General features: G+C 35.7%; 1 protein-coding gene across 6 annotated transcripts in view; it reads right to left on the bottom strand.

The window, feature by feature from the left end:
* PDE10A (phosphodiesterase 10A) overlaps positions 1-27,467 on the bottom strand; it is a 371,561-nt gene that overhangs the window by 41,545 nt on the left and 302,549 nt on the right. For 5 of the 6 annotated variants that reach the window (XM_066994132.1, XM_066994131.1, XM_066994135.1 and 2 more), the window contains 7 exons: positions 26,452-26,572; positions 24,102-24,151; positions 10,767-10,907; positions 7,931-8,086; positions 5,210-5,260; positions 3,882-3,940; positions 1,265-1,316 (listed from right to left, as the gene is read on the bottom strand). In XM_066994132.1, the coding sequence (XP_066850233.1) occupies positions 1,265-1,316; positions 3,882-3,940; positions 5,210-5,260; positions 7,931-8,086; positions 10,767-10,907; positions 24,102-24,151; positions 26,452-26,572 (630 nt within the window). The remainder of the gene's footprint in view (positions 1-1,264; positions 1,317-3,881; positions 3,941-5,209; positions 5,261-7,930; positions 8,087-10,766; positions 10,908-24,101; positions 24,152-26,451; positions 26,573-27,467) is intronic. The other variant, XM_048067853.2, reaches the window with a different exon arrangement.

The following is a 27,467-nucleotide window of genomic DNA, read 5'->3' as shown; positions in this document are numbered from 1 at the left end:
GCTAAAATGCAGAACCAGGATACAGCCAAGTGTTTGAAAAGATGAGGAAAGAGTAAGCATATTTTACTGCCAATTGTGTTTTCCATCAGAACTCTCTTCATAGTGAAGAACAAGGAAGAATATGAATATTTGTCCTCAATGCTGTATGTTATATTACACCAGTTCTTTTAAATGTCAAGCAATTATTAAGCAGTTCATTTAAACTGGAAAGTCAGTGTTCAGAAATGTATCCTATGTGCAAAAGTCTTGACAATGTACTAACTAGAATAAGACAAAAACTGCAAAATATTTTCTATAACTAATTCAAGTTTCTAAGTAAAACCACTTTTATATTGTTTGCATTCTTTGTTTCTTGTCTTTGAATATTGCTAAGAATATCACATTGAAGAGTAGGGCATATGTTGGAATACTCTTGGAGAGTACATTTGAATATGCAGATTGAACTAATAGTATCAGAGATCTGATTAAGATTTACATTTAGGGAAAAGAACTGAAGTATTAAATTAATGTTCCTAAAGCTAAAAAGTGTAATTCATTTCTTAAACATTCAAAATGTGCTACAACCAACCAGTCCACCAGATATTTGTAGACACTGTTCAGGAAATAATTCCAAATTTGAAAATGTTTCAAAAAATTATGATCTGTTTCTAGACTGTACTTCATGAAATTCATTGATTAAACATACTCTGTTAGCTATTTCATTGGTTTTGGCTTTCAGTTTGTTTTGTTTTGTTTTGTTTTTATAAAATATTGACTGACTCTTTTGTTATGGGTGTAAATACTTCTGCAAAGCAAAGGGAATGTAATGTCTTGCACATCTCATCCAGTGGCTGGAACAAATATGCTAGAAGTAATGTTTGATCTCTAGTCCTTCCTACAGACAACAACTTCCTGAGGAATGTTTTGCATCATGTTGAAAATTTGAATTTAGGAAAAAGGAACAACAGGCTGAAATAAAAAGAAAAACAGAAACCTTTTTGTTGCAATTTTCAAACCTTCAACACACAATAGTAATGATATAGCTCAGGGACAGTATTGTGTCATTACTTAGGAAAGCTGTGAAATGAAGTTACTGCAACAATCAAAATTGAGCTGACACCTTACTTTCCTCTTCCATATAGAGTTGTTAATTCTGTTCGTATTATGTGTCCATCACAAACAGCTCAGACATTTCGACGATGTGTAATGTCTTACTTTAAGGAAAGAGAATGGAGGACTTTAATAACCAAGATTAAACAAATTCAAAGTGAAAAAAACAACTTACCATTATATGTTCAAGTAGAGAATCTATTGCAACTATATTATCAAAATATGTTCTGTAGAGAAAGAAGGCTCAGTAAATATTTGCATTTAGTTAAACACTTCTCAAATGACTGTTGTGGGATTTTGTGTCACCATAACTTAACAGTTAACTGAAATAGGTGAGAAAAAACTTTTGCACCTTGAAAACCATTTACTTGCTTTCCATTGCACAAGGGAATTCAGCAATGGTCCTACTAGATCTGTTCCTTTAAGCCATTATTCAGTAATAACAGAACTCCTTAGGAAAAGAAAAAGACTACCAAACATTGCCTGCCTTGAACTGAACAGGCCCTGACTGGGCAACACCAAAAAGGTATCAAAATACTTTGCCACCTTTTACACACTTAACATTTTAAAAGGAGAAGCAAAAAGGGAAAACAATCCAGAAGATATACATTAAAAAAAAAAAAAACACAACCATTGTTCACTTCCATTGTTCACTACAGATACATAACATTATCTACATGTTTTCAAAATATCTCATTAGGTTTATGCATAGAGGATTATGTACTGAGAACTTGTAAATACTATGTGTTGTAACTAAATTCATATCATATTCTACTTAAATACTATTTAATAGTATTTAAAAGCAGCAATTTATGAAACTCTTAATGAGTATTCTTTATTAGCCCAGGTGTTAGTGTATTAGTGTTGCAGAAGACTAATCTTGTGACTTTTTAAAAAAAAAAAAAACGTTATCTCAGTTTCACAGTGAAGTGGTAACTGTCCAAGGACAGTCAAGAACATTGAATGATAAAGGTCAAACTTATTAGAAAAAGAAGTCTAAATCTTCCACATGCCAAGTCTTAATAACCCTTGGATTACAATGTTCCCAAGAGACAGAAAGACATTGTCCCATGGCCTTGAACATATATATACAGCTCATTTCTGTTTGGGTCTAGTGAAAAAGAAGGTATATAATACATGTAATACAGGTATATAATACAATGTCTTACAATTTCAGAGACATGAAGAGGTGGAGCACTGTATACCCTGCCCTTTCTAAAATGCTACAGAAGATGTCCCAGTGACACTGCATGGTAGCAATTTTCTCATTGAATAGGAAATCCTCTTTCCATGTAAGAACATGTACAGACCGTGTCTAAAAGCAAACTGAGTATTTCCTTGCCAGTGCAATTCTTTACCTACATGAAGTTGATAAAGGTGTTATTAAATGATGCTCCTATTATTTTTGGCTCAAAGCATAGGCTTTCTTTTTTGTTAAAACTAAAATATTCTAACAGCTGATAAAGCTAGGGTATTTGCTTACAGAAATACCTATTAAATATTTGCAATATTTATTGTAAATTTATCTTAAAATTTTAAAATACAAAATTCTTTAAAACAAAGTCAGTATTATGTACCAAAAGTAAATTGCCAGCCACTAAATTTGGCTAGATTAACCCAGAGTTCATTGGTAAACTAGCTCAGTACAGATGCTAGCAACAGACAATGACTGTGCAAAGGAATGTAATGGTGCAAGACACCGCAGCAAGAGGATAGCTCTGGCAAGGGAATGATGAGAGTGGTCTTTAGGAGATACGCTCTAAAACTAAGCTGAAATAATAATAATAATAATAAAAAAAATTATTTCTGGGACCAAAATGTAGGCAAAACATCTGGGTACAGCCTACTTGCCCTCCATGCAAGAGGCAGGCCCCTTCCTCCAATCTATCATCTCCCATTGCAGCAGAAGTGATTCAACTCCCTGCATTTGCATTTCTGAGTTATGGCAGAGGCTTGCTGGACACCCTTTAATCCTATCAGCTTGAGAACTATTCATCGAGACCCAAAGAACAATACCACCAACCCATTATTATTTTAACTTACTATCTCTATTGTTTAAAGATGCTTGTATAACAAAGGAAAAGGGATGAAGGACAAGAAGATTGCCTAGAACACCAAATTGACTTCACCAGTCTAAGAACAAACTTTCATACTTTTACAGGGTTTTCAGCTTAATCTTTCATTCATCATGATGAGAAATTAAAATAACATATACCATACCCAGTTACAGTTCTTTGAAAATGAAAACAGAGTCTCCAGAAAACACAGAGGAAGAACAACTGTGTGGCAGTCCTGATTATTCAAGGATATAGCCTTGAAGTGTGTATACTTATGCACGTGTATACTTATGCATATATACTTATACATGCATGTAGAGGTCAAAAAATAAGGAGGGAAGTGCTGAAGCAAATTGACTAAATTTTCAATTTTCAAAAAATGCATTCAAACCTTCTAAAACTGACCCTGAAAAGAAACGACGCCTGGTTGTTACTTTGGCATGGAGGGCCATGTTTAAATCCGGGGGGGGGGGGGGGGGGGGGGGGGGGGGGGGATGACAAAAACAAGTAAAAAAACATGCTAAAGACCACAAGAGTAAACAAATTCTGTACATTATAACTGGATTTTACATTTTCTTCTGCCATAGGAACAAAGCAGTTTAACAGCAATACACCACTGCCACCCACATCATTCATTCTTAGCCCTGTGCTGAAGTTTTCTTGCTCTCCACACCTGTTCAGATTGGAAAGCTCATCAAAATAGACTGATGAGGTTATAGTGCAAATCATACTTACTTCGATACATCAAGCAAGAAGTCATTCAGTTCAGTCTGTTTGGCAAGGCCTCTGCACACCTGTGGAAGAAAGATCACGTTATCGTTTGTTCCAAGGGAACACTGAAGTCAGAGGGAACCTGAAGTCATGTGGTCTACCCGTTTGATTTGTATTTAAAAAATACCACTCCTAGTGCGTATATATATATATATATATTACACCACTGTATAAAATTAATAGTTGTATTTGTGTGCTGGGCTTCAATCTTAGCTATCTGTTTAGTAGCCTAATAGGTAAGGCCTAATCCCAGATCAGAAGTCCCACATTCTTCCCAAGCAAGAACCTGGGCATGGTGAGTCTTCTGCTTTGGCCTGCAAGAGCTGAAGGGAGAGGAATGAAAATGAACAACGAACAGGCTTAAAACTAAGTTTTCTAAGTTTTGTTTTCTTAGATGTGAAAGACTTCTGTTAAAGAGTGAGTCAGTATTATAAAGTGATGAGAAATTGCAACTGCATGCAATTGCAATTCTACTAGTGCACAATGACCAAGGCCAGCAAATTCTTCCTGAATGTACCAAGGTGAATGATCACCCTAAATGAAGTCAATGATCTCCAGCAATGAGGTGGCAAATATTAGTCTTGAAAAGAAAAGCAGGAAATTTTGTGTGAGTCTTCTGTGAGGTGCATAAAAGATATCTTGAAAAAAATAATGTAATAATCTTCCTTCTGTGAGTTGACAGATGAACCTGTTTCAGCATCTTCTGTAAGCTGATGGAATATGTTTAGATTCAGTGTTACCATCTTCTATTAGCTGAAGGAACAAAACCTCTCAGTAAAGCTGTTGGGATTTGCTACAGGAGCTAGCTGTGTGTGGAGCTTCATTAGGCGCATCTTTAGTTAGAGTAGTTAGAGGACCATGAAGCAGCTAGCAAGGATAGCTTAAAGCAGGCTTAGCTAGCAATACCTAATAATTGCAAACTGATTACTATGGGAGGAACCAGGTGGCCTAGAATTTGCCTTCTTCCAAGGAAAAAAAAAACACTGTAAAGTTGTTACAATTCCACTTTAATAATTATCTATCTACTTCACTAAAATTTCTTTTTCCTTTAAAATAAAAGGAATAATAAAAATGTTATTTATTAACTCATTTGTTCCATGGTTGCAAGTGGAGAGAACTAGGATCAATAAACACCAGAAACTTTAGCATACTTTCCCCAGGATCTGGGAAGGGCCTTAAATCGATGTTTTAGTAGTGACCCCATTTAAGTTTGAAAATAATCCATATTTCTACTAATCAAGTTCTGGCAGAAGGGCTACATAATGGAAAAATGAAAACCAACCCACACTTACTTGTACTTGATGTATTGCTACTGAAGCCCATGCAAGATTTGCTGTTGCAACCTGAAACAAAAGAGAAAACAAACAAATCTGAACAAACCTTGAAAATATCACACAATTTAAATGATAGTTTTCTCTATACAGCTGAGTGAATTAGACAGACAGGCAGCAACAATTTGTGAGGAGATAATTATTTTGTGAAAGTCTCTGTATACTTGCAATAGCTTCAGTATCAGTAAGATGCATTCAGACACAGGAGAACATTCCTCCACTTCTGTGTCATAAAGATGGTTATCAATGCTCATAAGCAGTGTTATTGGCAACCCATCAGGTCAGAAACATAGCATCAAAACAAATGTCCCATGAATCAAGGACATTAAAAATTATGTTATGTATATTTTTTTGAAAGACATCTGTTATAGAAATAAAATATCTCATAACATCTTTCTGAGGCTGCATCTCTTCAGCCACAACTATTTCCAGCTGTAAACAGGCACTGTCTCTTTCACTACCATTTTGGTGGCAGAAGAAATAGATCTGATCCCTCATCGCAAGACTAGTGTTTTAAAGCATGACAATTTCCAGGCAACATTTCAAGCAAATGTCAGGTAAACTGCAGTTAACTAAGATGTGCTACCATGCATAATCTCCTGTCCTTGAAACACATAAGCTTTATAAGAACACAGAGGACACAAGTACTAAAAGTCTGCTGCTGCATTCCCTCCCTCCTCATGTCCTTTTTTTTTTTTTTTTTTTTTTTTTTTTAAGCAGAACACATTGTACAGATTTTATAAAAACTGCTAATGGTATTCAAAGGCTTTCTGAAACCTGAAAACAAAAAGAATGCTTTAGAACACTCAGAAAGTGATCTTTAAACATTTTTAATTTACTAATAAAATACTTTTATTTAGTAGTCTGTCTTTTCCAAGTAGAACATTCATGAAATTCAGTTAAAGAAGGTATTTAATATAACATAAAAGATTCATACTGCTTTGCACAGAACAATGCACGTTTGAGACTATCTGAATTGTAGATTGATTAATGTAATAGGATAAAATTTTAAAAAATAAATACATTGTGTGTATTATTGAATTAATGAAGCATGGTATGTGTATGGTCTGTTCTTTGTTCTGTGAACAGGGACACTGACACCACCATACTAATCCAGTCCCCTACCATGACCTCTATGTACTGGAAAAAAGACACCAGCTGAGACATTGAGGCTGAAGCTACACATGTGCTGACCGCCTAGCTAATATATAAATATCTGCATCCCACTAAGCTACTTAGGTTACTGATAAACAGAATATATGGTTGACAAATATTACTAGTTTTTTTCCTTCCTTGGGAGGACTAGTTTAATACCTCTCATTGGCATGCTTTCTGCTTTTTGCATAAGAATAATTACTCTTCAGTACAGATAAACTGCATAGCATTTGTGCTCCGCGGTACATCTCGTAACACTATCAAGACAACAGACCTTGCTAAGACTCACCCCATTTTGTCCTAATCTCTGAGTTTAGGTTCATTTCCCAGAGGAAAGGTACAGATAGAATTGAACAGCACAGTTCTGAGCCACCTTAGCATGTAGATGGGACATAACAAGGCAATAATCTCTGAGACATCTAATCCATTTTCAGATTCATTTGTCCTTGGCTAACAACTCAGTGTCAAATGACAAATGGACATGTGTGGACAATTTAACTGCACAGGCCTTATATAAATACAGTACACCATATAGCATACAGAACTGTCATGGAAATGGGAAAATGGATATGGATGGGAGTATCTGTGTGAAGAAACACCAGAATGAAAAATAGTAGAAGAGGCTTTTATGAATGGCATGTAGTGATGGCATCTAGATTAGCGGGTCTTCCAGGTACCAGCATATGAACACACAGTTTTGAAGGACATCTAGGTCAGGAGAAAAAAGACAGTGATGACACGTCAAAAAGGACATCTTGATGACTCACAGAGGTGGGACACACTGGAGAGACAAAAGATGTCAGCTCCTAAAAGCTAAAGAAAGGCAGACTCAAAACCACCACATGGCTGTCAACCTAGAAAGAAACCAGGAGACAAGAGGACTCAGCAGGTGGCATCCTTTGTTCTCCATGTCCCTGAGAGAAGTCCTGGAGAGACTATCTGGATACCCATATCTCTTGTGCCTGACTCTTGGAAAGGACCACTTAGACACACACATCTTGGTGCCTGCAAGTGTGTGGATATAAGAATATAAATGCAAATAAGTGAAATCTCTTTTGCTTCATTTATATTTTAAAGTAAAATCACTTTCTCCTGTGAGACCTTACACTGAGAGTTTCTACATGATTGCAACAACATAGCAAAATTATATCCCACAATAGGGCTCATCCCCTTGAGAAACAATATCAAAAACAAATCAGCCTAAAATATCTTTTCCATCCTGTAAAATAAAGCTTTTTCTGGAAAGTTAAAATTGAGGCCCAGTGTAACTTGAGTGTATAAAGTAACTTCATTTTTCTGACATTTGATGTACATTTGCATAGATATGCTTTATTTGGCAGTTTTGCATTAACTTCTTTAATGACTTCGTATTGAGTTTATAATCAATAAAGACAAATATTTGATGATAAAATTCACATATGAAAAAAGTATAAAACACAGAAGAGAAGAGTGAGAGAAGAAAGTTTGGAGGGTGGAGGGCTGGAGTGCTGGCCATTGCAGAACAAATTCTGGAAAGTGGTGCCTCACCTCTTGGTGACTTAGATGGAAGGCTTCTTTGCCCCAGTGACGATAAAGCTCCAGGATACCAATCAGATCACCAATTGCAGTGACGATGGGTAAACAAAGAACAGATTGGATACGAGTCCCTGATTCCAGTCCAGTACCTTTAGGAAATCGTTCATCCTAGAAAATGTAAACATAATCTGATAAAACGTAAATATCATAACATTAATATAAAAGATAAATTGGTGCTTTTCTCCCCCTCTTGACTGATCAAATCTGCAGGAAAATATATTTAATGATAAAATTCACTAAATATCATAACTCCCAGCATAATTTACATGTAGCATTAAGACATTTACTAGCAAAGTTCAATAAAAAATCTTCTCAGCATCAATTTATATGTATAGATAACCTTAGTGATGCAAAGTTAGAATTAGTTGTGATATTAGCTTCAGGTTTGCTTTTATAATGCATTTTTTCTAATCTCACAGGCAGCAAACCAACACTTCATTGTTAATGCCATTCCAGATTAAGAGAGAAAGAAAGAAACATACAAACAAAAAAAGAAAACTAGAGCATTTGTAATTATGAAGTGGGCTGCTCAGATTTCAGCGTTACCAAGCAGCCAGCAGTGCTTGCAAGAGGATAAAAATCAAAAACTGAGGCTAAGGCTTTAGGTTATACAGAGTTATAATCCTCAACTGACTCCTGAGGAGAAAAATATTTTCCAGAAAAAAATTACATGAGAGAAAGTATTTCTCCTTCCCTTGCTTATGCATCCTGAATAAGCCCATGCACAATTTATAGAATAAATGTTAAAAATAACCTACCAGCTGCTATAAAAAGCCCAAATGCATAACATTTGCTTTAAGTAGGGAATATGCAACACTTTATAACTTCAACTCCTCATGAATAAAAACTCACAAAGACCAGAGAAACTACCTGGATGTTATAGTCGGTGAGGCAGTAACTAGCTGACCTGAAGCATGCCAGAAGCACTTGGTTACACACAGTCCTTCTGTACATGATTCCTACTAGATGTTCCCTGTAGACTCTGCTTAAGAAAACTCTCTCTTCTTCATGGCTGCTCCCACTTGCACTGGGGAAGGGAATCCTTTCCTTTCTCAAAGAAAACAGCAAGTAATCTCTACCTTAATTACTAAGATGACAATCACCCTGAAAGTCTAAGAACAAATGACAGCTTCACACAAACTGGAATGCAATGGAGAGTGGGAAGCACTTTTCAACACAAGCCTCCTGCATTCGCTTTTTAATTCTTTCTTCCACAAAAGAGGGTTGACGAGTCAGTTTGCATCCTAAAATCACAGGAAGGCAAACTATGTCACCAAAATTAATCTTCCTTTTCTGGAGGGGTTAACAGAATAAAGAAGGACCAAACTGAAAGGCCAGCGTGGGGAAATTATACTGGGAATCAAAGAAGCCAGTCCCCTGCTGCAGTGAACTGCCATTATTCTGCATAGCCTTCGCAGAGGTTCACAACTTGAATTTCACAGTGAAAGGAAGTTAACCTTTTCTTCTTAGTACAACCCACTGGGGTACATTAGGTGTTCTCTATGTCCATTTGGTCACTTCAAAAGAGGAAATTTGTCTGGAGTTCTGTCAATAATCTGCTTATACTGTAAAACAACAAAGACCTCTAAACTCTTCCCCACTAGTATTAAGGATGTAAAATCAACACATACCACCTTAATATACAAGCCTATTGTGACATTAATTGGAAATTACCAGTGACAATTTAAGCCTTTCTATTGTCTGTCTATGTTATAGACAGAAAAACACTAACACCTTAGAAACCCTTTATAGTCCAGGTAAGTACCAACTGCTATTACAGAGAAAGCGGTGTCTGCTTCCCCCCACCCCCCCGCCCCGACATGTAGAACAGCATCCCTTCATCAGTACGGGAAAAATTCAGGGCCCTTTGGGCTACCTTCTTCAGCACCTGGCACCTGAGAGGTCCACCATGTAGCATGTGTATTTGGCATTTAAAATAATAATAATAATAACTTAAAAAAAAAAAACTTTTAAAAACAGAAATAGAAATGCCCAGTTTTGACCATTTTGACCACTGTATAGGATTCTTATTCTAGATCAAAAGAGCTCAAAAGAGTACTGAAAACACTGAAGAGTAACCAATTTAAACAGTCTTGATTTTCTCACAACCAGTCAATCATAAAGCGTCCTCATAAAGTACAATTAACTACCCATTTGATGCAACTGCATAGACATGATTAGAGAATGAAAGCTTTCAAAAAAATTAAAAAAGACAGACATACAGAGTGCCAGGAGTTATCAGAATATCACATACAGATTTTCTGAATATTAAAAAAAAAAAAAAAAGACCTGAATTCCTGAATTTTGCTATCAGTTACATTTGTAAGTCTTGTCTAATAATCAGAACTGTGATTGACATACTTTTAAGCATGAGACTTTAATTAACTATATGGAAGTCTTCTTGTTTGGGATCAGCAAACCAATTGAGTATTTCAAGACCAAGAGGACAGAATTTTTGACTGGTAGGGTTATTTGGTTTTTTTTGTTGTTTTTTTTTGTTGTTTGTTTGGTTTGTTTTTTCCTTTCCAAGTAACTACAATACCCTTACTTCCATTATCTGACAACAAAAATCTGTTAGAAAAAAATAAAAAAACCTTTAAATTTAAAAATGAATGAGATCTTCTGAATTTATTCCATGAAGCTAATCCAAATTCAAACTTATTTCCTTGGTAGCAAGACAGATGTAAATTATATTGTTATACATTCTGCTCAATAAACATTTCAGCACCAAAATATTCATCCCATTAATATGTTGTATTCATCTCATTAAAAACAGAAAGCTTTTTACCCCCAGAATATCTTCTACTAACAACGTTTTTCTGGATCTGGCTACATAAGCAGATACTGTAGTGCCATGTGCAATGGGCCCTGCCGGAATGAGCCGTGGTTGTCCTTCTTTAGCTCCTGGTGGTGTAAATACACACAGACTCTAGTTAGAAGGAAAAAAAAAAGGGGGGGGGGAAGAAAAAAAATGTAATTAGAGAGCATAGCTACATTTACAGAGTTACCGTGCTACATATGTGATGCAAAGGATTGAATAAAGTAGGTAACAGAGAAACAGTTTTTGTGCTTTTGAAAATGAAAATTAGTTGGTAAAACTCCATGTAACTCTTTCAAAATCATATAAAATCCCATTCTACATTCAATATTCAGATAGTGAATAACTCTTCTGCTAGTCAGTCACCACTTATATCAGTTGGATTGTGTTTACCTTGAACATCATACATAGAGTCACAGAAAAATATTACCTCTTATAAGAAAGATTTTTTCTAGAATGCAGTCACTTACTTCAATAGAGAATGCTCAGAAAGTACAGATAACCTTTAAATTTCTTGTTTATCTCACCCAAATGAAAGGTAATTTCAAAATGCTCTGGTAACTATACTTCCTGAAATCCAAGTGACTGTATTCATCCCCTGTACTAAAAGGGGACACAACACTATACAGCATATTACTAGAGCTCCTAGTAAGAATGGCCACTCCTTTGTACTGATTTGTTTTAATGTTAGACTTTGCTTTCATTACAGCTGTTACAGGGGTTCATCTCCCAAGATTCTATGGCATCAATGGTTATGATAATTAATAGTAATTACATCTAATCCTTCTGCTACATATATCGTTTCCAAAATTTTCTGTTGCAGTAAACAAAAGCAGGTGCACATGTACTGTAGATACCAGTTGCTCTGGATGCAACGTTGCCTTGAAAGACTGAAAAAATAACTTTTTTTTTTTTTTCTAATAAGATTTCAGCTTCGGCTTAGTAGTATGCAGGGAGCTTTGCTCTGGAATTGTCATTATATGTATAGCTAACTCTCTGTAGGAGAAACAACAAGAACAACAACAAAATAATAATAATAATAATAATAATAAAACATAAAATCTGTGGGCCTGGTTCCTTAAAGAAATTAAGTGAATTCTATGTACTATGAAATCAATAGCATTTCTGTTATTTCACTCCCCTCTACCTAACTTGAGAGACTTGTGAGGTCATTATTACTATGGTATTTGAATATCTCACAATCTCTAACTATGCCTGTAGTCTCTAACTCCCTTGTATTGTGGGCAGTGAAACACTATCCTTGTTTCACAGATAGGAACTAAGATTTAAAAAACAAACAAAAAAGCAAACAAACAAAAAAACACCTTTTATTTATATGGTTATTTTAGGTGAGGCTCCAATTACCATTTGAATACAAATTTCACAGATCACTACTCAGAGTGCAGAATGCCTTGCGTTATGATTTAGAGTCAGAGCAAGCCCAATGGATCACAAGACAAAGAAAACTCAGGTATGAAGGAACGGAGACAGACCTCAGAAGTCAATAGCCACCATCATGAGCCCTGTGAAACAGAGTAAATTATTAAACAGGGGCTGTTTTCATAGAATCATAGAATCATTCAGGTTGGAAAAGACCTCCAAGATCATGTAGTCCAACTTTTAACCTAGTACTAAAGTCCACCACTGAACTATCTACTAAGTTCCAAATCCACACTTATCTTGAAAACCTCCAGGGACGGTAACTCAACCAGTTTCCTGGGCAGCCTATTCCAGTGCTGCACAACTCTTTCAGTAAAGAAATTTCTCCTAATATCCAACCGAAACCTCTTATGGTGCAAATTGAGACTGTTTCCCCATGTCTTATCACTTGGTATAGAATTACAGAACATAAAACACATCATTTGTATGTGAAAATTCTGCATCTACTCTCAGTTGTAGAAAATGAAGTGATGATATGAGATGTATCCTTTCATAATTATTATTTACTTATTCTACAAACATGCATGGTGCATCATAAAACATACTAAAGAAATCCAAAAAAGAACACACTGAGATGTTCAGAAACTAAGGAGATGCAATGTAATGCACCATCTCTGAAGTGATTAAGGTATCTTAGCTAGAATAGACAGCATTTGGGAAGGAGACAGTTGGACTTTAGGATGAGGTGAAAACAAATGGTCAAAGAAAAGTATGGAATTCATGGTCAAAGCAATAGTGAAATTTATCCAAGAAGATTTAGTAGTCTAATGGTTACAGTGATTAGTGAGTGTAAAAGAAAAACACTCAAGATTCAGATAAAACTAGAAACTATTTGTTTTGTTAAGGAGAATGTCAGGAAGTCTTAAAAAGTTCCACAAGACAAGGCAAAGTGTTTTCCATCCAGTTCCTCACATGCTACTAATGTGATACAGATGGCAATTAAACTACCTTAAGAAAAGAAAATAAAGCTGCCACAAAGTATTTTAGCTCTGACAAGACATTTTAGCATACTTTATTTCATACTTCTCATGCAGTTGGAAGGAAAGAGATTTTTTTCCATGGAGTAGCTCTACTGAACTTGTACTGTATACACCTCCTTTTAGCGTCATAAAATCATAGAATGGTTTGGGTTGGAAAGGACCTTAAAGACCATCTAGTCCTAACACCCTGCCATAGGTATGGTCACCTCCCACTAGATCAGGTTACCCAAAGCCCCATCCAACCTGGCCTTGAACAATTTCAGGGATGGGGCATCCAAAGCCTCTCTGGGCAACCTGTTCCAGTGCCTCACCACCCTCTGAGTAAAGAATTTCTTCCCAATATCTAATCTAAGTCTACCTCTTTTTTTTTTTTTTTTTTTTTAATCACTATACTCCCTGATAAAGAGAGCCTCTTCAGCTTTCCTGCAGGCCCCCTTTAGGTACTAGAAGGCTGCTATAAGGTTTCCCCAGAGCCATCTTCAGGCTGAACAACCTTAACTCCCTCAGCCTGTCTTCATAGGAGGGGAGCCCCAGGTCTCTGGTCATCTTTGTGGCCCTTCTCTGGACTCATTCTAATAATACTGGTTCTAATTCTGATGTTTTGCATTATGGTACAAGTGCAGAAAATATTGGATTTCTCTGTTTATTCTGATCCCAAACTTCAATCTTATTCTTCAAACCCTTTTACACTCACAGCTTCTTTAAAGAGCGGCCTTTAAGAGTCAAGGACGTGGGAAAAGCCAGAATGTTTATTTTATGTACCCTGTACAAGAATGTGCTACAAAAAAAAAAAAAAAGAAAAAAAAAGAAAAAAAAGAAAAAAAGGCAACACAAACATACAAAAACAAACAAACAACAACAAAAGCATTGCATTGGCACACTGAATCTGCCAGAATACGCATGCTCAATTTACCAGAATAAAAAGCTCCATTTATTCTTACTTTCTTGTAATCTAATAAAATACAGATACATATAATTCTTAACTGAAAACTTAGTTTTATTATTACTTGCCTCATAAACTTAAGTTTCGTGATTTTACATGTACTTAAATAGAATGAAAAAGAGCATTTCACATAACAGATCCAAGAAAAGCGCTTCAGTATCTGAAAAAAAGTACATTATGGGAAGGGGAAGCTACTAAGGGGCTTAGGGCATTAAGGGCACAGAAATACTGAAATATATATTGTTGCAAATATTTGACCTGCTAAGCTATATGCTTTGATTAAAACAAACAAACAAACAAAACAACAAAAAAAACTACTACTAAAGTAGTACTTTCATAGTAGGAATAATAACACTATATGTTCGATACCAAAAAGTTGATTCATATTGCAGAGTATTGCAAAATGCAGGAGATAAAACACAACCTCTGAATTACATAGTCAAAGTAGTGGAACAAATCAAATTAAATTAACAGGACACTAGGGACCAAAGCTGATCTTTCTAAAGATTAACACTTTTATTCACACCATTCTTCTTACTTTTTCTCAAGACATATTTGGTTCTTTATGCCAACAGAGCAATATGTGATGCTAAGCAGAGTAATTGTTTAATTTAAATTATGTATATAAAGAGTGCTTCTCCACACTGGTCTCCTGAGCCCTACCCACAATTAAATATAAAGCAACAGACAAAACTTTCTCTTCTCAGAAATACCTCAGAACAAAACAAAGGAAGAAAACACAGACACATATTCTTGTCCAGAAGTGGCCTTCACTGGATCTTCAATGGCTAATAAACTGTGTTTACACAATGAAGTTTTGCTAGCAAAAGTTGTTTTTGCCAGCATGGTCTTTTCTGGGTCCTTGTGTAAATAACAGTTTGGCTGGCAAACCCCTCTGTTGCTACTACAAAGAAGTACAGCTGTGAATATGCATTTTGCTACTGGAAAAAGCACATGGACACTATATTACTTCTACAAATGGAAAAGTTTCTTAGAAGTGATTCAAATTTTGTTTCTTTTAGAGGGAAAAAAAAAAAACAAACACATTGTTAAGAGGTCAGTGAAGAAAACCTCTTCCAAGTACCTAGCAGGTACTACATTTGAAACTATTCCTTCTTACTCTCTACAGGTAGAAAAGCATGACTCTGTTCAAGGACAAACCACCAACTAAACATTATCAAACAGTCCTTGATCTCCAAGGTCACTGAACAATCTGAAATCTCATTCCAACTGTGCAGTACTATTCAAAAGACAGGCACATTTTGTCATAACTATATATAAGCTGCAATTAGTCCATAAACTTGTACTAATCCACATTACTTCTTTCATGGAATCAAAAAATGGTTTGGGTTGGAAGGGATCTTAAAGATCCTCCTGTTCCACCCGCCTGACACGGGCAGGGACACCTCCCACTACACTGGGTTGCTCAAAGCCCCATCCAATCTGGCCTTGAACACTTCCAGGGATGGGGCATCCAAAATTTCTCTAAGCAACTTTTTCCAGTGCCTCACCACCCTCAGAGTAAAGAATTTCCTCTTTATAGCTAATCTAAATCTCCCCTCTTTTAGTTTAAAGCCATTACTCCTTGTATAATCACTATACTTCCTGACAAAGAATCCCTCTCCAGCTTTCTTGTAGGCCCCCTTTAGGTACTGGAAGGATCAACATGGAGCCTTCTCTTCTCCAGGCTGAACAACCCAAACTCCCTCAGTGTGTTGTCATAGGAGAGGTGCTCCAGCCCTTTGATCATCATTCATGGCCCTCCTCTGGATTTGTTCCAACACTTCCAAATCCTTCTTGTGCTGGGAGACCCAGAGCTGAACACAGTGCTCCAGGTGGGGTCTCGTGACAGCGGAGTAGAGAGGGAGAATCACTCCCTGGACTCGCTGGTCATTTCTCTTTTGATACAGCCCAGGGTATGGTTGGCTTTGTGGGCTGCAAGTGCACATTACTGGCTCATGCTGAGCTTCTCATCAAGCAGCGCCCCCAGGTCTGGCCACTGGTGAACACAGACAAATTTAACAAAACTCATCCTTTCATATTTCATAGGACTTTTAAGTGAATGAACATATTGTAATCTCTCATGTCTATTCTATAATATATTAATAATAACTAATTAACAACTAATATATTAACAAGTCTTTCAGTCTACAAGAATCCATAATGACGTGCACTGTAATCTGTTCATGAAGAATATAATCATGACAGCATTCTCAATTGCAAGTAAAACAGCAAATTTGGCTTTCAGATGCATAACAAAACTAGTATGTACCCAAAAAGCCACAATAGTATGGCTCTTGATGGTCATTTCTTGGTGCCTTGCACTTAGTCTGTTGAATTTACAAAGCAATTTATCTTAAACCTCTTTACTATGGCTGAAACAAACCTCAGCACTCCTCACTTTCAACAGATAAGAGAATCCACAAGAAGCACAACTGTTGCTCATCTTGTCATGCTGTCATACCTTGGCCCCACAATTTTTTTTATTATTTTTTTAAATTTTTTTCCTGGTGAAATGTAATGCTTGACAGAGACAGAAGATTAAAATCCCAATAAAAGAAAAGATGAGGAGGAACAGCCCAAGTCTCATAACACATACCATCAGCTTCTCCTGATAGATGTTCCTTCAGTGATAAGAAACTACCCGCAGTTTTCAGGTGCTTTTAGTCTTAGTCTTTGGCTCCTCTGATGAGGAGGTCAACTATAAATGTAAGCAATGTTATTCTTCTAGTGGCTGTTGGGATGTAGCCCATGGGAATACATCAGAACATCAAATCCCAATCCAAAGAAGTGAGGCACCATTCAACCAACTATATAAGGTTTGTCGGGATTTGACCTGCAGAACTGCAAACATGTATTGTTTGCATTTCCCAAACTGCTCAGTTGTTTCTTCTCTTTCAACAATATTTCTTATAACAAATACCAATCATAATTTTTTTTTCATTTTTTTTTTTTCCTAAGATATCTTTGCAGCAAAGAGGTCTGGATAAGAACCAAGTTTAATGATAAGAATGAGGGTTAAAGTACACACATCATAAGCATTCCATTAACTAGCTGTTTTGGAGCTACAGGTGACTCTCACAGTGAGTTTTGCAGATAAAACCAGCCCTGAAAATGCTTAATGGAAAATGATTTAATATTCAATTGACATCAAGTGAAAGCCTTAATACTCCAGCATTGCTATACAAATTGATGCTTGGGAAAAAAAATAAAAAAATAAAGAGAAATTAAAATTCAGCAAGTTGACATTAAGTGAGCTTAATGGTATTTGCAGCTCACATCCCTTACTGTTCAGTGATAGTAACAATTTTTTCCTCTTAGTAAAAGGAAGCGACAGCCTGCAAACATAAGACCACACAGCTTAGTGATGATACAATTAACTGTAGATAGGTATTAAGGCTGCTCCTTAAGACCAGCTTTTGCAGAAACAAAGCTTACCACAATAACCAATTATGACCAAGAAAACCAACAAAACAAAACAAATTTGGGAAGCATCCACAGGAAAAAAAGCTTGGATTTGTAAGCTGGCTAAACTGACATAGCAGCCAATGTTACCATGCTAAAATCTTAAAGAGCTATAAGCAATTGTGTCCTGGGTTTACGCACAAGTGCAGCAATTCTGCTGCAAGAAGCGCACAAAGGATAAAAGGAAAAAAATACGCCCATTTTTAATCATTTTAATAACAATCTCTTCTTTCCTTCTTTAAAGCTAACCGAGTACTTGAGAGATTTGCATTTTTAAACTATATACTATGCAAGTATGTTGGGAAAAGATACAAATATTAGATATTTGTGAAATGAAAACAATGCATTTATATGCTGTAAAACAACTAGTAATTGTTTTGTTTTTAATATTCGTATCCTTTTAAATGGTGTTAATTTCATTTAATTCCTGAAAACTCTCCAGTTGATTCATAAAACTGAAAAACACCTCTAGAGTTACGCTAGCTTATTGACAGGGAAAACTACAGTGACTCAGCTCTCTTCCACCCTCATCTGTTTTAAGGCATGGTCAGCTAAGCATTTTTCTGAAAGATGTTTGTCCAAACAGCTCTCAAAAGACTTCCAAGGATGAAGGTGCCTGAGCTTTCACAAGCAACACACTGTAGTGTTTCATTACAAATGCAACTGAGGAAGCTTTCCTAATGTCAATCCAATCTCCCTACTTCTTGCCCTATATACCATAAATATAAAGAAAATTCTCTTCCTCTCTGCCTTACCCAGGCATATCTTCACCCTTCAACTTTTGTTGTTGTTGTTGTTGTTGAATTGCAATGACAGTTCTTCTGTTTCCTGACTATTCTCTCCGCTCTCTTTTGGGCTCTTTTCAGCCCTTCCACTGTTTAATTAAAGTGAAGTGCTTAAACCAGACATATTTTTCCACCTGAAACCACAACGAGCGTACAGAGTAACAGGAAAATTACTTGTGAAGACTAGACTTCTGCTACACAGCACAATGTCTCTTTTACAATACCAATTATATTGTTGGCTTATGTTTACTTTCAGATTCACTTCAACTCTCAGAATCTTTCTCAAAGTCATCAACTACCCTACATATACTACTACCCCCAGATATACAATCCATGCAGAGTCTGGCATTTGTCCTCATCAAATTATTGTCTGGTTTCTTCAGACCATTTTCTCATGATAATTTTGAACTCTAATCTTCCTGTATAAGCATATCTGCAGTCCTTCCCAATTTCATGCCAGATGCAAGTTTAATAAGCCTATATTCTTCTTTCACCCATGCATTAATGAATATACTGAGCGAAACCAGATCCAGGATAAATGCTTGAGGATTTGCACAAAATAACCTGCCATTTTGATAGTGAACCACAAATTACCTAGTCTCTGTCTAGATCTGTGTTCTACATGTGGTATTTTCACCATGACCATTGCACCAGTCTGCCTACCTGAATAGTAAATGAAACAGGACCAAAACTTCATTAAGACTTATCTTGACAGTTACCCATCTCATTTTCTTCCAGTTTGATAATTTATTAACCCAAAATTTAACTGTTAAACAGTAATTGATCAAGAGCCTTTCCTCTCTGCTGAGCATCACTATTCTCTGGCAAGTAGGAAAGCAACAGATTTCTTTCACTATGTCTATACAAAGTTTACATAGTGGTAAAACTAACTCAAGGATAGAGATTAAAGTTTTCTGAATTGGCTTGCAAGTAAGAAGAGTTTCACCTACAAACATGTTTAAAAGACTCATATCTCAGAGAAGATGTCTGCATACTCAAAATCATGTATGTCAGGTTGGCACAAAACTTGAGACAGTTAGCAACGAGTAGATTCTTTTTCATTCTCTTAATAATTCACATCACCCCATAAATTCACTAGGTGGCACTGTATGTCAAGCAGCAACGACATTCTGTATGACTAGAAATTCTACAGTAGTTTAATAACATACACTCTGAAGCACAGAATGTGTGCATGGATTTGTGGCCCCACATAATTATTTCTTAAAACATAAGAAACTTCTGCCTGAAGCAATGATAGTCTGCTTGTCAACACAATTTGCAGTTTCAGAAGCTAAGTAACATGCACAAAAACTAGTAAAAGCTACTTTAAGTGTATGCCGATTAAATTCAAACTCACAGCTTTACATAAGAATCAATGCGATCCTGTGTTGAATTACACAAGTAAGTACGATAAACAAGAAACATCTGAAGAATGAGATAATATAGTAATACGTTAGAAACTCTGTGTAAAGTATTTTAGAAATATTGCCTGGTAAAGATATCAGTTTATGAGTTTAAACCCATGCTCAGCTAGCATGGTACTTGGGCACATTAATTTACATACACACCCTGTCAAATACTAAGACTTCAATAAATCCTTTAAGTCGTGTTTAAAGATGATATTTAATTAAGGTAATAACATGAGAACTATGAACTATATTTTCATCCCCATCAGTAATAAAACAGAAAACTAACAAAGTAATGGCCTTTCCTTAAGAATTGTGGAGCATTTCTGTTTGATTTAGAAGCGTTTCCAGTCTACAAGTATATAGTATTTGCAAAATGAATGTTACCTAACTTAAGATCATTTTATTTGCATAAGTGCACTAAGCCATGGACAAAGATAATTCATAAGAGTACATCTACGTGGCACAATGTAATAGAATTCAAGAACCAGAAGTAGTGAGCACAGTTCTGTTCAGATCCTTTTACCATGATGAGAAAGCTATGCTGTTTCCAGCACCTGCATATTTTGCTCTCTATTTTACCAGATGCATAACATATGCAAAACCAGATTCTGAAACACAGAAAGACTTTATGGGGGGAGCAAGGAGTTGGACATGTGAGTGGTACTTACCTGCTTGGGGGCAATTATTTAAGAAGCTGAATCATACTATCAGCAGAGTCGAACTATCACTTAGCATGGAGCACACCAAGTGCCAGTACTCCCAAGCAATCTGAACAACCAGAAAGTCACTAAAATTACTGAAATACCCACACTCATTCTAGCACCAATTCTGAGTAACACTTGCATAAATAAATGCCCTATAACATGTAATTGGTGCGGCACCTTCTATTTCAAGCAAATTCACTCAGCTAAAGATCCCAAAGGCATTCAGTCTGACACATCAGCTAGAAATTTCCTCATCCTGCTGTTATCTGACTCAAGGTATGTTTCTACCTTCAACAGAGAGAAAGAAAACAAGGCTATAAAGAAACCTAATACGTGATCAGGTATTTTAACAAACTCACAAAAGTCCAAAGTAACGATACACTTTCCTGTTGAATTCTGCAGTGTCCTTAAAACACCTTCAGCAAGACACCCTGTCCTGTTAAATGGCAAAGGAACTCTCTATAAAGCAAGGTCCTCCTTTAACGGCAAATGTCTCACCTATGCTTTGTAAAAAGAAAAAGGCCAAGCTTATCTTTACATTAAACAAACATGTTTTCGGCTCTAATATAATAGGGAAGTGCTGTCTATATTAAAAATTGCACCAAATAAAGATTTACAAAGAATTCTTAGTAACCCATGAAAAAAGATTTGCAATGATTGTATTTGCAATCTCTCAATATTAAGAAATAATAGCACACAGTATGCAGTAATCATTTGCTTGTTTTCATTCTTGAAATGCCTACAATTTCTGTGAAAGGAAGCTAACTTTTATCTTAATTAGAAACTCCTTATTTCATTTAGGCTAAAAGCAGTTACGGAAATCTTGTATTACGAAAATGTTCCCCAGCTGAACAGATTAAGGAACACTAAGGTGCTCCTTAGATTAGCACCTCAAAATTCTCAAGTTTGGATTTCTTTAAACAGGCACAAGTGTACCTATACACACGGACAGCGAGAGCTGAAATGAAGCAGAGTTAATACTTTAGCTCCGGTTTTGATCCTATGGTCCCTTACAGAATTCAGTCAGAACAAATATCACTAGAGAACTATTCATGAGAAAGTAGGTATCTAACTTATTATCAGGCTTCCTCCATTTTGACACAATCCCCTCTCAATACTTAATTCTCAAAAATAAATAAATAAATAAATAAATAAATAAATAAAATCTACACCCGCTCCAGAAAAGCAGTATTCAGACCCAAATTATTTGTTAGAAAGCATGGTGAAAATAACTGTCACATCAGGTGTACATAAGGTTGCTGACTGCATAAATACAAGCAGATCTATGCATATTTTTTAATCTAAAAAACAAAAAGTCAAATGCTAAAATGGAAACATTTAGATTTTTCTGGATTTGAGAAATTAAAATCTCAAACCAAGCATCAAAAATTGACACAAAAAAAAATAATAATAGAAGCTGTTCTTTAATATGTGGCCATACATGTTCAGCACTTGCTTTACTTTGTCTACACTAATTGCAGGGTTTTGTAATTTTTGAAACAAAATAGTTAACTTCAGCTTAAAGAATTAGCCCCTTTCTGCCTTTACGCTATGTGGAATCTTTTTATTCCCATTTAACGGAGGCTTATTTAATAGAAATACATTACCAGTACTTGCTGACCAATGGTTAATATCTTGGACACATCCTTTAGATTAAATATTCAAGAGACAAAGATAACCAAATTAATTTTCAATGGCAATTTCCTACAAAAAGTAGGTTAATGCATTACCATTTAGTTACCAGACTACAAACATGGGTCTGGCACAAAGCCCACTAATGTGAATGGAAAATCTCACACTAACTTCAAAGAACTTGGGATCAGTCCCTATAAAAACTACATCAGGAACATTCCATTTTGGGAGATGCAGTTACATAGCAGTGGTTAATAGAGTCAATGTGTGTTTTTAGTGGTTGGAACTTTATGCAGGAAAGTTATACTGGGAAGCAGATTCATTCAACTGCTTGATAGGCTACTAAGAAAAAACAAAGAAACAAACAAACAAAACACACACAAAGCAGAAGGTCAGGAATTGCCCATGGTAGGGAGACTGGGAAGAGTCCCTTTTGCCCCATTTATGCCACACAACTCTAACTTTAAAAACCTCACCATAGTAAGAATTGTCTAGGTCTTATTCTGTAAAGTTAATTTTACTGTAATGTAAGCATTTATAAAAAGCATTTATAGAGATGTACCTATTGCTTAGTTGGCATGCAATTACTGCCCCTGAAGCTGTTCAGTACTGTGCATTCAGAATTGATGGTTTCAGTTCCTACAAGTTCCTGTCTTCAGTGACTGCTTGCATTAAAGTGAACAGTCATCTACTAATGAGATGATGTCATCTACTAACGCAGAGGATGAATACATTACTTAAACTATCTCCCTTAGTAAAGCAGTTGTTAAAATACACACTATCTTTGTATTTACAGAACTGAGATCAAAACTAATTTCTAAAGAATACAGCTGGTTATCGTCATCATATTAAATAATCTTGAAATGAAAAAATACACAGAACCCATTTCCATTTCTTACTTTGAAGAAGTTTCTATATGGGCCTTCTAATTAGACAGTCTATTTGAACAAGTTGAAAATATTCTCAGGCAGGTCTTAAGTCACCTACAGGTTTGTACCTCTTCAATTCATTTTTTGTTGTTTCAAAAATGGCATTCTTTCCCTTTTTCTGAAAGCAATCATTTCACAAAGAGCAAAGATTAATGGACTTTGCTCTTGAATTGATTAATGGGCTAAAAAGGTAAATTGGCTATGTAAAGTAAGGAAACAAAATCAGTGAGAAAAAAAATATTTTCCCCTCTAGTCAGTTAGAAGAGTTTAATTTGTTTCTTGAACAAATGAAAGATACAAAGTTTCTGCCAACTTGTGATTTTTAAGTTGATGGAACTTAGTGAAGTATAAACTGCATTTCCTTCTCTGTAGCCATTTAAAGTAACTACAAAATCTTGTATAATGGTAACTGTACAAATTGACTTGGATATATATAAAAAAAAAAAGGAATTCTAAATGTTAAGTGTCAAAACAGTATTGCAGTCATTGCTATTCAAATTATTAAACCAGAAACTAATCTCATTTGTGAATTTTAAAAGTACAATTTATCTCATGCTAACCAAAATCTACACCTGAACTTTACATTATCTTATGGTCAAGTTGCAGCTGACAGTTAACAGAAGACCTGATACTATTTTAAAAATCAGAAGTATAACCAGATGAAAAGAACAGGTTATGCTGAGAGCAAATTCACATTACTTTGCATGTTTGCTAAAGATAATTTATAATGGAGCCAAATCACAACTTAAGTTGATACAGTCAAAGAAAGAACAGCTGCCTACTGTCAAATTAAAAAAAAAAAAGGCCAAGACACAACATGCAGAAAATATATTTTTTAATTACCACTATGTTCAAGAAACTTCCAATTTACAGAAAGAAAACTAACAGACAGCTAGCATTTAGCACTTAGGTAATATTTCCTGCTAAATGAGGTACAAAATAAATTCAAAATATTGTAAAATTGGAAAATGCACTTCTAACTGTATAGAAAAGCAGTATCTTAATCCAGAATACTTACATTATTGCATTCTCCCAGGAAATATAGTGCAAATCCATCAGCTTTTGTAGCTGCCAAAGCAATAATAAAAGAAATAATTGTACTCAGAGGGGGAATTGAACTTATATGAGTTCTCTGAGGTGAAACCACAAATTCAATTCTACTTAGGACAAATATCTACAATTCTAAAGGTGAAAGTCTATTACTGTGTCCTTTGAAACTTCCAAGATTCTACAAAATTAGAGGTAGAGTACAATACTCGCTTACAGCACTGTCATTTGTTACAGTCTAAAAGATAATTAGAAACAACCTCTTTACACATCATGCTCCTATTCCAAGGCCTAATGTCTGTAAATTTAAATTGGTTCATGTGAGAGTATAGAAGTAAAATAAGAACATGAATTTACAGTATGATCAGTCAGATAAGATTATAATTTCCATGAGTAAAATAAACACTGTTTGTAGATGGTAAGCTATATTTATCCTTGCCTTAAGACAGAAAAGTATGGGAAAATGAAATGTTGCAAATATTGCCATAAAAATGTGTTTCAAAACAAACAGTTTCTATTTTCTGCACCTGTCCAATTCCAAAAACAGTGACACACACCAGAAATTTTGCACTTGCCCAATTTTTGCCAGATTTACATTGCTGTATGAAACCGGATAAAGTTGAATTCCTCAACCTTTCAAAAATTCAACCAACAAGCAGAACTTACAGCTGAAATGAAAAGTCTCAGAATCAGAAAGGTATTCTCTCAGATACTCAGAAGAGTCTCAGTTTCAGAAGAGCAGGAGGTCCTTTTTTTTTTTTTACTCTGCTTTACACAGCAGACTTGATATTTAACCTAAGTAAAACTTTCTTTTCAACACTTAATAACCATTTTAACCAGTACATGTACTTATCTGATACACTATTTTTATGAATGAACACAGGAATCCACTTAGTATACTTCATGGGAGTAATTAGACTTCTGTGTGATCAAATCAGTTGGCTTTCTGCATATCTTTGACGGAAGGAAAAAAAAACCTACTCTGTTATTTGCTCATTGTCAACTTTGTAATATACTGAGAGTTTAGGACATGGTAATTTACATTCAAATTTTAAATCCTTCAATTGCAGCACATAAGCACATTGAGCTCCGTGGTAAAAAAAAAAAGCACAATAAAAGAAATATAAAAAATCTCAAGCACTTTAGGAAAGAAAGAAAAAAAAAAGTAAAAGATAAGCAGACCCAGTCTCTTCCACTTGCTGTGTATAAATAAAACCCAGTTCCGATTTGCTGTGAGCTCAACATCAGTATCCAAATAACCACTTAAGCAAATACAGTAGACAGAAGTGGTCCTTTCAAAACATCAAGTATTTAAATCAGAACAATTATTCATTGTTACAAAACAGTGATGTACCAGTAACGGGGAAACCTTTCTAAAGAGCTGCTTGAAAGCTATGTTGAGCATAGCTACCTATTCTTCCTATAGAAGTCTGAGTATATCAACTATGGCTAAATAATTAAATACAACATATAAATTACACTTACATTGTTATTGGGGATATTTTCTTTCTTTTCCTTTTTTTACTTTAAGTTTTGGTCACGTGTTTTTGTTGGTCTTTTTACTACAAATGTTACTTAAATCTGACAGAAAAAAATGCTTATATAACTGAATGCAATCTGAAATCATGCAGAAGACCTAGAACACCAGAATAGGTTGGGTAGGAAGGGACCTTAAAGATCATCCAGTTCCAACCCCCCTGCCATGGACAGGGACACCTCCCACTAGACCAGGTTGCCCAAAGCCCCATCCAACCTGGCCTTGAACACTTTCAGGGATGGGGCACCCACAGCTTCTCTGGGCAACCTGTTCCAGTGCCTCACGACCCTCTGAGTAAATAATTTCTTCCTAATATCTATTTTAGATCTACCCTTTTTTAGATTAAAACATGCTGTCAATAACATCTCAGTTTTGTTTGAAAAGGGGTGCAAGTATGCAGTGATATTACTGATAAATTTCTTTTTACTTTCAATATTGATGTTGCAAAACCATCATAACCAGAATAACCTATTATTCATTTAACAGAATCACGGAATTGGTTGGAAGGGACCTCTAGTGATCATCTAGTCCAATGTCCCAGCTCAGGCAGGGTCCCCTAACAGGGTGTTCTAATTTTGCAGTTGGATACAGAGCTTTCTCCAAAGATGAAACTCATTTAGGTACTGTCAGGTATTCACTGAGGTACTGAAGTTCATGCTGACACAACATCTGAAGGATATACTGTTAGCCCTCAATACCTGTCTTTATAAATTAAACCACATAACAAATGTGCTGTGCAATGATGTTAAACAACAGCTCAGAGACGTCTGAATCTGTTTCTTACCTATTTTAATGATGCTGCTCAGTTCATATAAAAGTAGTTGGTTATCTCCTCCTGTATCCAGGCGTTGTTCTATGTAGCTGTTCAATTCATACACTACACCTTGCATATTCGTATCCTGATACTAGTGAAGCAAAAAAGTAAGAAAAACATTTTAGAGTAACTCAGAGGTATTTGGCAGTTTTCAACATACAAATTCATTAAAAATAATACATTGAGATTCAATACTAAGTCAATATCAATCGTCCTATTGCAGCTACCTAAAGAACTAGGTCACTGCCGAGTAAGAAACATTTCACTCTGCTCCATTAGCCATTTGTTCAAAATGTACTGAGTAAACCAGTGAGCAATTACTAATTGCCTAAACTTGGCCAAGGTCACATAACAACGTCTCAAGAAAAAACTCAGAGCTGTGACAATTAGAAGGTAAGCAACCTTCAACTCCTTTCTTTCAAGCTCCTTCTCCAATAGGAAAGGAGGCAACTAGCTCCCTTTATCAGTATCTTCCATCTCAAACTCATGAAACAAATGTCAGAAATGTGCAAAGCACCTGAGCTTTGAGCCGGTAGCTTGAGTAGATCCATCTTTGGAATACAGAAGCAATTAACAGCACCCGAATGAAGGACAGATATTGTATGAGTCAAAACCATGCTAGCCATTGTGCTAACAGGCATTTGTCTCGATTGAAGGTGGTAGACAGAGCAAGAAAGAGATTACAAAACAATTAAGATATTTAGACAGGAGAAATGAAACAGCAGCACATGCTAGAATTTCATGAAAAAGGAGAAGCAGCCTTCCTTCAGGGGCCCAGCTGTATTTGGTTATCCAGTTCCTCGGTCCTGAAGGGCTGATAAAACTGGCAGTAAATGTGCATATGTAGCGTAACAGCATCACAAACAATAATTTCACAGAAAGCAATACTTGGCAGTAAATACAGATTCATTACCCTGCCCAAAACTGGTAATGCGGTGACTGAAGAAAGTAATATGGTCAATGACTTATTGAACTCAGTGATGCAG

This window comes from Anser cygnoides, chromosome 3 (genome assembly GCF_040182565.1).
Source record: "Anser cygnoides isolate HZ-2024a breed goose chromosome 3, Taihu_goose_T2T_genome, whole genome shotgun sequence".
Taxonomy (NCBI): Eukaryota; Metazoa; Chordata; class Aves; order Anseriformes; family Anatidae; genus Anser; species Anser cygnoides.
Note: the sequence above shows the minus strand (reverse complement) of the source record. Positions and strands in the feature narration are given on the sequence as shown.